This window comes from Alexandromys fortis, unplaced genomic scaffold (genome assembly GCF_014885135.2).
Source record: "Alexandromys fortis isolate MF-2015 unplaced genomic scaffold, M_Fortis_MF-2015_v1.1 scaffold_28, whole genome shotgun sequence".
NCBI classification, from domain to species: domain Eukaryota; kingdom Metazoa; phylum Chordata; class Mammalia; order Rodentia; family Cricetidae; genus Alexandromys; species Alexandromys fortis.
In genome coordinates, this window is record NW_026067901.1 from 7250124 (window position 1) to 7265425 (window position 15302).

The following is a 15302-nucleotide window of genomic DNA, read 5'->3' on the forward strand; positions in this document are numbered from 1 at the left end:
GAGGGGACAGGAGTACGTAGAACTAGGGTGATATGTTTAAATGTTATGAATCTTCAATAGGAAAATAATTAGCCCAAGTACATAAAATTGTTGCATATTATAGTTACTTCAGGATGTTGAATGTGATGTAAATTGGGAGGTGGAACACATGAAGTCTTAAGATCGATGGTTTGGCAATATATAATGAAGTGCTTAAAGTTATGTTTTACTCACCAGGCAGAGTGGTCTATCTTTTAAAGCATCAAGAATTAGCATTGTTTCTTTTTCAATGGCGGAACCAACCCAAAGAAAAGTTTAAAACTAATTCAGGGCCTCTATTCCCACTTGAAATTGACCTTGTGTGTTGTGTTAACTGTGCTGATTTGTTACATTCAGATCATTGAACTCAATGTAAATTAGTGGATTCCTCGCTTAAAAGACAAAGTCTGGGAAACTGAGTCAATCAAAAAGTAGTCTATGCACGTTTTGTTTGGTTTTAGATATTTTCTAGAGTTCTCAAGAACGATATGTGTTTAACATTCTTACCCATACCTTTATAGAATAGTATTTAATTTTAACATCTTAAGATTTAAAATTAAACTATGAATCTCTCTGTCTCTGTTCACCTCTCTCTGCCTGCCTGCCACTCTCTCTTTCTTTCTTACTGTGTGTGTGCGCCTCTCTGTGTCTGTCTGCCTCTGTGTGTGTGTGCACCTCTTTGTGTCTGTCTGTCTGTCTCCCCCATTTTCTCTCTTTCTTTCTCTTTCTCTCCCTCTGTGTATGCCTCTCTGTTTCTGTTTGTCTATCTGTCTTCCCCACCCTGCTTAACTGATGAGAATTGTACCCACGGCCTCATGAGTGTCAGCAATAAGAACATGTTCTAACACTGGGCTATACTCCATGTCACTCCTGTGTATTTTAAACACTATTATATTTACTGGATAGCGTGATTTTAAAATAATACAAGTGCAAGCTAAACTATATTATGACTAGTTCTGATATCAAGTTACATTTATAGGTTATAGAAATGTAGCAACAAAGGCTATGCTAAGTAAAGCCAAACAATAAACCTACATCATTAAAGAGAATCTTAAAGTAATTACAGAATTTATTTCCATGCTACACTAATTCTTCTCTTTTCCCCTTTATAGGTAGAAATGAAGCAACTGCAGAAAAGTTACAAGGCTTTAGCTTATCAGATGAACCTCATTTTATCCAAGCGTTTATGGTACATCATGATAGAACAGTTCTTGATGAAGTACGTGTGGAGCAGCTGCGGACTAATCATGGTGGCTATCCCGATTATCACCGCGACAGGCTTTGCAGACGGTGGTAATGACATTCGTACTTCATTTAAAATATACGCTTAACACTATTTCTCGGTCAGATGCCATTGCAGGCTCCCTGTGTTACTGGGTAGACAGCCATTATCTGTAGTTACTTGTACTAAGAAACAGTGGCAGTTTTCAGTGTTCAATAATGAGACCATCAGTATGGAAGAAGCAACAGATGGCTCAAAGGACCGTGCCAAGGAGGTCATAGGTCTGGCATAGCTTCCCTGGAAGTCTATCTGTAATCATTTTAACTACATTACCCAGCGACTTTTCAGTTTATATTTAACCACAAAGTGAGCTAATACCTCCAGAAAGAGTATAACATAAGCACACCTCATGTTTTGTTGCTAACATCCTATAGTTTAAGCATAAGAATTTCCTATAACTGCATTTGCCCTGATTTGTGATTTGAAAGTTGATTGGCTACATTATATAACCAGGAATGCTGTTTCAGGGTGCATGTGAGTGTGTCGTGGAACGGGTTCTCTATTTGCAGTAATACAGATACTTTCCCATGACATGAATTGGTGAGGGGTGGGGGCAGTGCATATCAAGCTGCAGGTATTTAATTCTATTCTCTTTGTTGCAACAGTTTTTTTTTTAAACCAACTTTTCTTCTTTTGGTATAACTAAAAAAGATAATGGCAAGAAAAAAAATGCTACACTGTTCTTCCTATAAGAAAGCTTGGATCTTTCCTGTCAGAAATGAAGGGGTTATAGTTAGGGTTCAGATTTCATAGATCCACATTCAAGGATTCCGTCAAGCACAGAGCAGGAACGGGAGTCCAAAGCAAAAACAGAGAAAATCTGTCCATTATCAACACGTACTTTTTATTCCCTAAAGAATTCAGGGTAATGACTGTTTTCATAACATTTGCCTCACTTGAAGTATTGTAAATTATTTACAAAGTATTGTAAATTTTTATTTAAAATAGTCAGATTTGACTCATTATTAAGTAAAATATATTCATGTCAGAGAACTCTGACTCGTCAGTCCCTCTTTGTGGTCAGCACTAAATACATAATGAATGTGTTCCACAAGTAAACTTTCAAATAGGAGCTGTGAACATTGATTTTTATCACTCCAATATGTTCAACTTTACCAAGAAATGATTTTAGATTTCTATTTTAAAAGATATTCTTAGTAATCGTATTCAAAACATAACCCGAATAACTACTTTTCCCAAGGAGTGTTAACAGTGGGAAGAAAGGAACTGCAAATGTGCTCTTCAGAATGGCTTTGCTAAGAAATTGCTCCAAACGTCAACTGAAAAGTCATCTCTTAAGCTAATAACATTCACCAAAAAGCTTCATGTTTAACGTACATTAGAGATAGTCCCAACAAGAAGATTATACTACATTGTACGTTAGCAGTGTTTGGTCTTATTAGAAAACCCTAGTGTAATCATCATAGACTAGAAAAAAAATGCATCTATTAATGGTGACAAATTAACCCCACTGAGACTAGCAAGAAGTAAACATGTATGCCACAAAACTAACTAGCTTACTTACCAAGGGGTAATGAGATGTTTAAAAATAAATACTACAAATCTGGCAGGCAGTACCAGCTGAAAGGGACATTTTATGTTGGAATCATAAGTAAAACAAAGTATCACATAAAGCTTCTTCCAAAGACCATCCTGCAGAGGTGGACAATGTAAGGTCCTCAGAGAAGAGCAATGATTGTTTCAAAGTCTGCAGAACTGAAGGCTGCTGCATGTGTACTGTGTGCCCACTCTACTAAATATATTTGACCTCGGGTGACTTAACAAGTGAAAATATCATTTCACTCAGTGAAAATATTTTTTTTTCAGATACTGATATTACCTTCAGGTTTCAGATCTAGAAATTATATGTCATATTTTTTAATGAGCTCTACATTTTTCTCTGCTCACCTCCCTGCCTCTCCCCTTTCCCCTTCAAGCCTCCCCCAAGGTCCCCATGCTCCCAATTTACTCAGATCTTGTCTTTATCTACTTCCTATGTAGTTTAGATCCATGTATGTCTCTCTTAGGGTCCTCATTGTTGTCTAGGTTCTCAGTGATTGATTTGTAGGCTGGTTTTCTCTGCTTTATGTTTAAAAACCACTTATGAGTGAGTATGATAATTGTCTTTCTGAGTCTGTGTTACCTCACTCAAAATGATGTTTTCTAGCTCCATCCATTTGCCTGCAAATTTCAAGACAAAAAAAAAAAAAACCCAAAGTCATATTTTCTAATATAGTCTTAAATCTTAATTTAAAGAGGGGTATGGTGGTGCAAACCTTTAATCCCAGCAGCGTGGAGTCAGAAGCAAGTCTATTTCTGTGCGTTGCAGGACATCCTGGGTCTACAAGTCAAGTTCCAGGACAACTAGGGCTATGTAGAAAAGAAAGGCCATATGTAGTGTGTGTGTGTTTATGTATGTATGTATGTATGTATGTATTGAGCCCAATCACTTAGTTGTCTCTCATGTTACAGATAAAATAATTGCATGATACTATATGTTTTATGGCATAAGAAGGTGAAGAAGTAAGTGAAACAATGGCATGAGATATGGCTCAGTGGTTAAGAGCACTTGCTGCTCTTACAGGGAACTAGAGTTTAGTTCCCAGCATCCCTATTGAGTAGCTCACAGGTGCTTGTAATCCTAGTTCCAAGGTACTTGGCATCCTTTTCTGGCCTGCCTGGGCAGTATCTATCCTCATGTGCACATACCCACCTTCCTCCACACATATACATAATTAAAAATTAAAATAAAATTTAAAAAATATGAAACAAAAGGATAAGAGAATGATTAATATGAAAAATGAGGATGAGGTGAGGATAGAAAAAGGGGAAGTGGGGAAACCCTTCACCTGATGTAATAGTTAACTAAGCTTTGGGAAGACTATCTGAATTTATAGGCTTTAGATTTCTTAATCATGTGGGTAATTATACATATCATTCAGAGTTGCCATGAAATTGTAATGTTCCAGTGTGCATTGTTCTTGGTAAGGCTAAAAAGCAAGGTACCCATTCTCGTCAGCATTTATTACACTCCAAACCTGTGAGCTCTAGAGTTAGAGGGCTTGAGCTTAAAGGCAAGCTATTCTACTTACACCCTGGAAAAATCATTCCACTTTTCTGTATTTCAAATTCCTCATATTCAAAAATAGGTAAAGTTAGCCAAATTGTAAAACTTAGTATGGTATCTGCTTATAGAAAATAATTCATGGGCGTTTGCTGGTATCATTGTTGTTTAAAGAAGCAAGGATCTGAAAGTCAGAAGTAAGACTGTTTAGGAGAAAGAATCTGTAGAGTTTTTGTTGGGGGGGGGAGGTAAGCAGCGACTTTGTTGTAGACCTACTTGGCTGTTGTAGATCTACTTGACGGAATAGATATACTTGTACAATGTCAAGTGAGCAATCATAGTAAGGACAGGGCATTCATATTGAAAAAAATTACCTTTAGAGCATACTGTTTTCCACTTCAGAAGAGGGCCTTAGAGCCTCTATTTTAGAGATCCTGGTTTGTCTAAATTCAGATGTGTAGCTAGCTGGAACCCTGGGGATTGGAAATACTATGTATCTCCTGGTACACTACCTCTACTCCTGCACCACAGCCACCATGCAGAAACTTGCTTTGTAAGTCCACAGTAATAGTGGGCCAATCACTGAAATGGAAACTTTCTAGTCTTCAGTGATTTTGTTACTTTATTAATTATTTCAAAGCTATGTGTCATTATAAGGCTGTGTCTTCCTGTCTTTGTATTAAGGAAAAGACAGATGACAGAGGAAAACTTGTCAGTGGGGATATTGTTCTTCACTAAAATGTCAGCTGTGCTGACCTGAGAAATAAAATCAGTGAGCATTTAGGTCATGGATTTATATCTCCGACATTAAGGAATCAGACCTTGTTAGAGAGGCCAGGCAGGTGACTGTTCATGTAGGCTTATCACTACTTGCCCTGTTTCCATGGTACCTACCAAAAAACATGGTAGTTTAACAGTTATGCACTGTGAGAAAATATTTACTTTGTTGCTAAAAGCATAAAGAAACCCCAGAAGGCATTAATCTGCCAAAGCAGCACCGGAGCTATGATTCCACACCGACCCCTGTCCATCTGTGCAAATGGGTTTTTGTTGTTGTCCTTGTTCAACAGAGGTTGCCAGTGAAAGGCCAAACCCCTTTTAACCCACATTCATAAAAAGCCAGTGATTAGTTGAGATGCTCAACCAGATGGTTGAAATCCTAACCCTTTCCTAGTTTTTAGCTCACGGATGAATTCGCTATTTCAGTAGCTGGTTGAGAATTTTTCTATTGATTTTATATATATAATCATAAATATATAACTATGTATTTAAATATATTTTCCAGATATCTAGAGCCAAGCATTGCTGCACAACTATAATCCTAGAACTCAGGTGGTTGAGGATGGAGGATCACAATGTAAAGACACAGTTAGGACTCACAGTGAAAAGAGAAATCAAGTGTGTAAATTCCAAAGGACTAACAGAGAAGGGCATGCTAGTGATTCAGCTGAACTATAGGATGAAAAATGCTTGAGAAAGGAGGAAAACATCAAAATTATAAGGGCCAGATTAGTTCAGATTCCTGTTATAGGAACTATCCCATAATTTCTTTTTTGTATTCTGCTTAGTATGCTGGTGTACACGTTTGCATGGGCCTGTGCATGCATGCATGTGGATGCATGTGTGCATGTGGGTATATGCATGCATGTGGATGCATGTGTGCATATGGGTGCATGTGTGTGAAGACCATGTCAAGTATCTCTTGAGATAACTCTTCACCTATATTTTTAGGTATGCTTACTTTAATTTTTAAAGTGAAATTTTTATTATTTAAAAATATCATACACGTATACATTTATTACTCTGTGTGTGCCTGTGTTAATGTATGAATGCAAGTACATACGTACCACATCATGCATGTGGAGGTCAGAAGACAACTTTTGAAAGTTGGTTATCTCCTACCATGTAGGTTCTGGGGATGAAACTCAGGTAGAAGGCTTGGCAGCAAATGACTTTACCCACTAAACTATCTCAAGAGCAACCCCTCATTCCCTTTCTTCTTTCTTTATTTTTTTTTAATTTAGAGCCCATTGATTTATGCTGGCTCCGGAGACCCTCCTGCTCCTCCAGGGCTAAAGTGACTACCATGTTCAGCTTTCTTTTTAAAGTGTGGGTACAGGCAATTCAAACTCAGGTCCCTGGGCTTGTACAGACAGCACTTCCCTGAGTCCTTGGCCCAGCGTCCTCAAGTTAGTTCTTCCATTGAGAATGTCGGGAGAGTTTATTGCAGTTGTAATAGTAGGAGAAAATTGGATACAGGAAATGTCTAAAGGAAGCTAAATAAAAATAACCTAATGCCTATAGATTTAGTTGTACTAACTTCTTGTTCTAATTAAATCAGGCAGAAGGGAACTTCTAATAAACCCTAATACATAGTGTTTATTATACTTAATATTTAAATGTATTTCTAGGAAATTGCTGGTAGTGATAAAATATTATTATTTTAGCCATAATTTAATTGATATAAAGTAAAACAATTACTTGGGAAAAAAAAAAACTTAGCATTTCTGTGATTTTTTTTTTCTCTTAGATCTGGAGGACGGCCCAAAGCAGGCAATGGTTAGCGATCGGACAGAAGCCTTCACCACTGCCCGAAATTTATTGGCCTCTGGAGCTGATGCTATTGAAAGAATTATGTCTTCATACAAAGAGGTATTTGAATGTCTTGCAAATTTGCGTAAAATATGAAAGCCTCTGAAAGCGGAGTGTAAATGACGAAGTATGTGTAGCATTTTCGAAACAGGTATTTTTTTTTTCTCATTCTCTTTCTAAATTGCCAAGCGTATAATTGAGGTCAAGGGTGGCAACTCCACGGTGAGGTGGCCATTTACTTCTGTTTACAAGCATGATTTTACTTGATTTTCAATGAAGAGAACAAAAAGGAATCGCTCTTGTGTGGCCTCTAGAGCCCATGCCTGATTTCTGTTCAGAGTTCATCATTTACAAGTCGCGTGATCTCCTCAAGATTCTTGCCTGCACGGATCCCTGTTCCTGTATCTCTAAGTTGGGGTGATGACAGTAAGGATTTTTCAGGGCGTCAAAAGTTCATAATGTGGGCTCATTGCATTTCAGTGCTCGCTAGTGTTAGTTCATAATACCAGGTTTACATCTTGCAAACGTTGCTCATCCTTCATTGATGAAGTCTCATCAGGAATATATAAAGCCTCGCGATACCACTTCTAGTGGTCTTTGAAGCACGTGGGTGGGCTTCTCTGTCTCTGTCACTTTACCTTGGCTCTCTCCCTGGCAGCTGACCCTGAGCTCTCTGACCACAGCGATTCTCATTGCTCATCTTTCACTCCCAGCCTTCACCAATACTTAGGTAAAAGGCTTGTAAGTGTTTTTTTTAAAGGATGGCAAAACAAGAACAACAACAATAAGACCTGTGGCTACCACTGGGTTAAGATTAGCAAGACTATTCAGTTCAGATATTTCCAAAATTCTATTAATTAATTTTATAAATCATAAAGCAATATGAATGTTAAAGTACCATTGCAAATTTATCTCCTAATTTAATTAAAGGACAGTGTATGATACAGCTTCAAAGTTTCTGAGTGCTTTACAGAACTGACTTACTGATCTGGATTTTTTTTTTCCACCATAAAACCTATAGTTCAGTACCACTTATCTCAACTACTCAGTTTCTAAAATTTCAAACAGTAATTTTAATAATCTTGGTACCTAGTTTAAAGGATAGTTTTTTTTCATGTCACCCACTTTAATATTAAGCAACATATTTACTATTAAAATTAGACAATGCCAGACAGTGGTGGTGCATGCCTTTAATCCCAGTACTTGGGAGGCAGAAGAAGGCGGATCTCTAAGGAGATAGAGACCAGCCTGATGTAATGAGTGAGTTCCAGGACAGCCAGGGCTACACAGTGAAACCTTGTCTCTAGGGGGGTGGGGGGGAGCAGCAAATAAATAAATAAGACAAAGAAATTGCCCATCTCACATTGAAACATGCTAAGTCACTAAAGGATCATCATTTACCCATCCTAGATTATCTCCAGTGATAAAAATTACCTCACTTGTCATTATCTCGACTTCATATGCCATGAATCTAAGATTGTTCACTTCTTAAAGGCACATTGTGCTGCTGTGAGCAGACAAGAAGTCACCATGCCTTCTCGACGAGCTGCAAGGAGCAAAGGCTTCTTCTTAGTCAGGATTCTACATTCCTCAACAAACGTCCTGGTGACCCAAAGCTCCTGTCTTCTGGCATACTCTTAGTTTCATAGACATTCCCTTCCCATTGCAGTGTCTGTCCCAGTCTACTTACCCATTGCTTCCTGATCCTTTTTAATTCTTCTGTAATTTTAGATTTTTCCTATGCCAATATTTTTATTTGCCCAATTGGCTGCTTGGTTTATGTCAACCTGACACAGAGCCGGACATATCCGGAAAGAGAGATACTTAATTGAAACAATGTCTCTAATGAGATTGGCTTGTGGGGGTATTGTACGGTTGTGGGAAGGCCTAGGTCACTGTGGGTGGGTACTGTGGGTGGGTAGTGCCAGCTGCCCCTTCTGAGCAGGTGGTCCTGAGTTGTATACTAAAGAGGCTGAACATACCATGGGAGCAAGCCTGTAAACAGTGCTCCTCATGGCCTCTCCTTCAGTTCCTGCCTGCAGTGTCCTGACTTCAGTTTCTGCCCTGACTTCCCTCAGTGACAGAGCGTGGCCTAGCAGTTGTAGGATGAAACAAACCCTCTCCTCTCCAGGTAGCTTTTGGTCATGTTTTTTTTTTTTAATCACAGCAGTAGAAGTCCTCACTAGAACACACATGTTTCTTTTAAATATGTATTTTGCTAAACTGTCTCTTGTAGCGGCATAAATGAATGTAGACAGATTGTAAAAATATATACAGCTTTAATGGGGAAATAGACTTACAGAACCACAGGTTCCCGCGGAGAACAAGAAAACAGATGGGATGGCAGGCTCACGCTTGCCAGATTTATATGTAAACATTAGCCAGAGGCGAACATGCCCCCTAATGGGCTGGGCTTATCCCTACAGTCTCTCTTTTTTGCCTCTATTTAAGAGCTCAAGACTTCCTTCCAGATACCATTTTCAAAGTCTTCCTTTAGATAGCTGTAACATTAACGTACATCAGTAAATGGTCAAATTACAGGCCTTCTACTATGACACTAACACCTCTTCATTATGGTTTAAGTTCTACACACAAAGCTCTCAGCCATCTGCCAGCACCTGTGTGTTAATCTACATACAGATGACGCTTACGAGACATCTTTTGTGACATGCATGCTTATTGGTGTCAGTTTTCCAATTCTTTTGCTGAGCCAAATGATACGGTTAAGACAAGTCACCTTTCACAGTCCCCTGATAGCAAGCTGTTCTGGCAGAATAGAAAACCAGCAGAAGTTTAGCCTAGAAGGACAGCTGGTGCAACCAGAGCAAGGTGACTCTCTATGGAGCCTTGTGGACTAAAGCAGAAATTCATTTCAGCTTATCTAGAAAAAAAAATCCACCTGCTTATAGCTAACCTTGAGCACTGAAGCCATACTTGTCTTCAGTCCAGAAGCTGGATTCTGGGGTTTGTGCTGCAAAGGTCCTGAAGCCTCTCACTGGGCTCTCTTTCACAATGTGTCCTCTCTATTACAGATATTCCTCTGCTGAAACAGGAACTTTGGCAACATTTGGCTTAGAAACGTTTGTTTATAAATAAGACCCAAAGTACTTTTCTCCTATTTAATAAATTCCTATCCACACGAGTATAAACAAACCTGCTTCTTGATGCTGCTTAAAGTTAGGAAAGCTGCTTCGGGTTATATTTGGAGACAGCAAACGTGGCTGGAAGGATTGTTTGCTTTTAAGATCTAACTAATAAATAAAATTAGAGTTAATGTCATATTTTTTTCATTGCTCTGTTTTGATTTTTTTTGTATATGTGTGTGTATTTATGGAGGGGTGAACCCCGAGGCTTCATATATGCTTGACGAGTTGACGAGTGTTCCATCCATCACTAAGCTACATATGCACAGTGATGATCTAGTTCAAATAAAAAAAGAAAAGGGATGGTCATTGTAATACATGTTTTTAATCCCAGTGCTTAGGAGGCAGGGCAGGCAGATCTCTTTATGAGGCCAGCCAGAGCCGCTACACAGTGAGTCTCTGACTCAAAAACAAAACAAAGAAACAGAAAACCCAAACAAACAAACAAACAAACGGAAGGAAGGAAAAATAAAGGATCATCCTTTCATTTAAGCGGGACAAATCAGAAATGTGACTAAAAGACATGCATGACTCATTAATATTACAGAAGCTGCTCAGTTCATTTTTGAGCACTGAAGTAAATCAATATTTTTGTTTTACAACTCAAACGAAACCTATACCGATGTCTTCTTTATTGTCCCTAATAAGCTTCTTACCATGGCTTGCTTCAGCAATCAGATGTATTTTTTTCTGCCATATACAATAAAGTAGACTCTTTAGCAACAAATTAAGAGGTTTATATACTACATAATATTTTAGAGTATCTCTTATGGCTCTATTATTAACTCATTCTTTACATATTGATTTTAGATCACTGAACTAGCAGGTTATACTGCTAGAGTCTACAATATGTTCTGGGTCTTTGATGAAGTGAAAAGAGGCATTTATAAGAGAAATGTCACTCAGGAGACTGACCAGCATAGCAAGAGTGGAGGGAACGTGGAGCTACCCCTCAGTGACACCCTAGCAATTAAAGGTAACTAACTTCAGGGGTTTTCATGATGTGGGATTCAGTGTCATCTTATGAAAAGAACTAAAGGGCTCTTTTCTAGAAAACAGCTTTTCAGAGTTAAAGAAACTAGACTTTGAACAGCAAGCATTATTTAAACAGAGGTCTGTAATATTGTGCTGACAAGCAGGGAAGGAAGGAATCGTGGCAGTGATATTCTGGGAAATGTCTTCACGTTGCGTTTGCAGACAGCACACATGGCTGAAAGAATCGTTTGCTCTTAAAGTCTGAGCTAATAAATAAAACTAATGCTACTTCCTTATTGTTTTTCATTATTCTATTTCTAAATGTTTGTCACGTGTTAAAATATTTCACTTCCTAATTCTTTTCTTGGAACAGTGTGGGTTTTTTTTTTTTTTTTTTGTAGGAAATAGGGGAACTGAATAACTCTAATTGTATGGTTAGGTTACATCAGATAGAGTTTAAGTCTGTGAGGATAATAATACTGCTTTTGATTATAAGATTGTTTTCTCAGAAACATTTTCTAAGTGGATTTAAATATAGATGTTAAATTGACTTCATGTATTTTTATTTTTTTCCTATGATTATAGATATGAATTATCTTTATAATCGAGTTTATCCATTCTGTTGTATTATTCCAATTAATTAGCAGTAACTTGTGATGGCCTTTGTAACATAAACTATTCCTTAATTACAGGAACAGTTATTGATGTGGATCACGGAATCATTTGTGAAAATGTGCCCATAATTACACCAGCAGGAGAAGTGGTGGCTTCAAGGCTAAACTTCAAAGTAAGATGATAGTCAAGAATCTTCTGGTTGTTGGCCTCACACTAATAGAAAACCACTCAGAATTCATGTACCTTATGTTAAATACTTGGAGAGGAGCGTGTGGAAAAGGGGAAGTCAAAAAGGTATGCACAGTGGCTCAGTTGCAGCAGCAGTAACTTCCTCAGAAAGCAGAGAGAAAAAGAGAACTCTGATTTTAGCTGCTTTAGTGCTAGGTTGAAAATCAAATTACAGATCAGTGAGACCCTTCAAGGTAGTTTTGTGGGAACAAGAAGAAATACCAGAAATTAATATCTGGAAATGAATTTTAATTTTTTTATAAAAGATATTAAGAAATCTGTAAGACTACAGTCTTATATACTTTCTAAAAATATTGCCTTTCCCCAAAGGTCATTGCAAATTCAGTTTATCTAATACATGTTTTCTAACTTTAATTTCTACTTTAAATAATCAGAAGATTCATGGATACAGCTTCAGGTTTTAATTCTGTTGAAAATAATTGATTTAATATTCTATATATTAATTACAAAACTAAGAAGTACAAGAACATTTTGTAAGTTCACGGCTCTGATTTTAAGGCTTTGTGAAATTTAAACATACATTTAGAACTAAGTGTAAAATGGCAAACATGTTGTATTAGGTACTTCAGTCATTATGTCAGTTCACTGACAACTTAGAAAGAGGAAGTATTTAGTTGGCTCTTGGTTTCAGGGTTGAGCTGTCTCACAGCTTTGGGCCTGAGAAATAGCTGAACATCTTCCAGGAACGAGTACCAAAGTAAAGTACTTAGTGCACGCTAGAAAGCAAGTAGAGAAAGAGAATGCACAAAGGGTCAGGCCAAGGAACAATCTGAGTACACATTTCCACTGACATTCTTCTTCTAGGTAGGACTCATGTCTGAGGCTCTCCACCACCTTCCAAAATGTAACACAAGTTGGAGACTTAGAGATCAACACATGATTCTAGGGGTGACATTTCAGATTCAAACCATACCAACCAAAATGAAGACAGCTGAGCTATGTTTAAATAAAGGCATGATTAGACTTCATAACTCAATTATGAACGTCATAATACTAATGATTTTGGAATAGATATTAGTCTAGGCTTAATTATTAGAGATATATTTGCAATTGATGAAGATTACTGAATGTTGAAAAGAGAGGACGCAATACATTAAACAGAAAGGAAATTGTGTTAATAAAATCGAGAGAAATAACTTGGTCAGGATTTATCGTTTCAGTATAAACCTGCAGAATGGTTTTATTATTAGGAGAGGATATTAATACTTAGGCAATTTCGATGGGGATAAAGCTCTAAGTGGTTAGGGTGCTTGCCTGGCATGCAAAGACCTTGAGTTCAGTCCCCACCCTGGAAAACAAAGGAACAGAAACAGACTGTGATTTTTATATGGCTCTGGGTTTCTCTTGTTGCTTTGTCGGTGTAGGTAATATATTACCAGTTCTTGTTGCTCTAATTTTTAAATAAACAGGTGACAAGGCCTGAATGTACTGTCTTCTAACTATACCCCATAGAGCCCTCATACCCTGAATTAAAACCCAGAGCTCAGTCTCTTGTAGAAAATAAACAGTGATCCAGTAGAAGACTCTTACGGACTTTAAAAATACTATGAAGATGTACATTGTTACAACATACTGTTTGCTATTATATTTGCCCCTGGAAGCTGTATTTCAATTCTAATCTCCCTAGAATAGGAGATGTTGTGTTTTTTCAATATTAATTGAAATATATATATGTTTGTCAAGACAGGGTTTCTCTGTAGCCTTTGGAGCTTGTCCTGGAGCTTGCTCTGCAGACCAGGCTCACCTCAAACTCACAGAGCTCTACCTGTTTCTGCCTCCTGAGTAATGGAATAAAAGGCGTGCACCAGCACCACCCAGCTGGGAAATACATACTCTTTAAGGAAAATGATTTTCATCCTTTTTGTTGGACTTCAAAATTAAAATTTTGACTTATCAAAGAAATTCAAAGTGTATTTAGTCAGTATTTACTGAGAACTTATGCTATGAAATACATAAATATAAAAAGTTTTCCAACTTTAAAAAGAAAACATGTTAAATTCCTAGGAATTCCTAATAGAAACTGACCCTTTTAGAACATTTTAAGAATGTACTACTCCAAAAATCTTTTGGAGAGTACTCATGCATCTGTCAAATTAATCATCAAGGAATCTAGAGAAGAAGAAGCAAGTCTGAATTCATTCTTTGCAGGTTCTCCTCAGGACCTTCTGGAATGCCACCAATTCACCTTTTGTAGATGGAGCGGTGGGCAGAAGACCCACCTACATCAACCTTTGTCTTTGATTTTGGCATTTGTGTCTTTTATATGACAGAAAGTAAGATATTTCTGTGGAAATATAAACACATAGACATCCCCTAGAGCTCTGCCTCTTGGCCTTTCATCTTATCTTCAGTTTTCGCACCACTGATTATAAAACAGATCAAATCTGTAAGCAGTGTTCCTGTCCCTTGCTCTTCATGATGCCCTGCACGTGGGATAGGAAGGCAGACTCCCCACCCTACTGAGCACAGTACGGAGACCAGAAGTCTATCTGTTTAAATGTAATTGGTAACTAAGACAAATGATAAAGGGGAGCTTCAATGGATAATATACATATATGATCATAATTTATATAAAGAGAGTGAATATTTTATGTGTATACAGTCTTCCTAAGTGAGTGATGGGCTCCATGACACCCAAACCTGATAACATTCAACTCCTTTATGTAAAATTTTATACAGAAAAAGGTTCTGTACATATTCAATACAGGCACAACCTTCAATTATTTCAGTCCTTAGATAGATGACTCTTCAGAACTAGAGTCCGGAATATGGAGATTTGCCTATATGTGTTTAAATCCAACCTCAACCATACTTTATGGTGCAGTGCCCTTGCTTTCATCTGGTTTTGTTTCATAAGTATATTTATTACATCTGTGAATGAAGCAGAATAAGAATAATCTTTTCTCTTTGATTGTGTGCTTTTGTAGCATTTCAACCCTGAAGTAAAAAATTAAGAACCCAGCAGGCTCCTTGGGTAGCTGTGCTTTATAGTATGTTCAATTATGAGTTGCATTTGGATTTATATAAATTTAATTAAATAGTGGTATAAATAAAATGTAATGTATTTTTAATTTAGACCTTATGATTCATCTTCTTTCCTGTGTAGCTCATTTCTCTACATGTGCGTAGGTCTGATAACGATGTCTCAGTTGAAGTGTTGAAGAGTCAGTGTTCATTCTAAGAAGATCCATTTTCTTCCAACTCGTTTTACAATACTTTTAGCTTTAGAGAATTGTCAGAGCCACACTTGACATTCTAATACTGATACATTTTCTTTAATGTCCAATATTATCACGTGATTGAATGTTTAAATCGCTTTTAAATGCTATCACATGAAATAAATTATTAAGTATTGCAACTTACT

At 37.4% G+C, this 15302-nt stretch overlaps 1 protein-coding gene across 1 annotated transcript in view; it reads left to right on the plus strand.

The window, feature by feature from the left end:
- The window catches only part of Abcd2 (ATP binding cassette subfamily D member 2), a 37817-nt gene that overhangs the window by 2110 nt on the left and 20405 nt on the right, over positions 1-15302 (plus strand). The window contains exons 2-5 of the mRNA XM_050130919.1: positions 1131-1311; positions 6895-7016; positions 10910-11075; positions 11767-11861. Coding sequence (XP_049986876.1) covers positions 1131-1311; positions 6895-7016; positions 10910-11075; positions 11767-11861 — 564 coding nt within the window. The remainder of the gene's footprint in view (positions 1-1130; positions 1312-6894; positions 7017-10909; positions 11076-11766; positions 11862-15302) is intronic.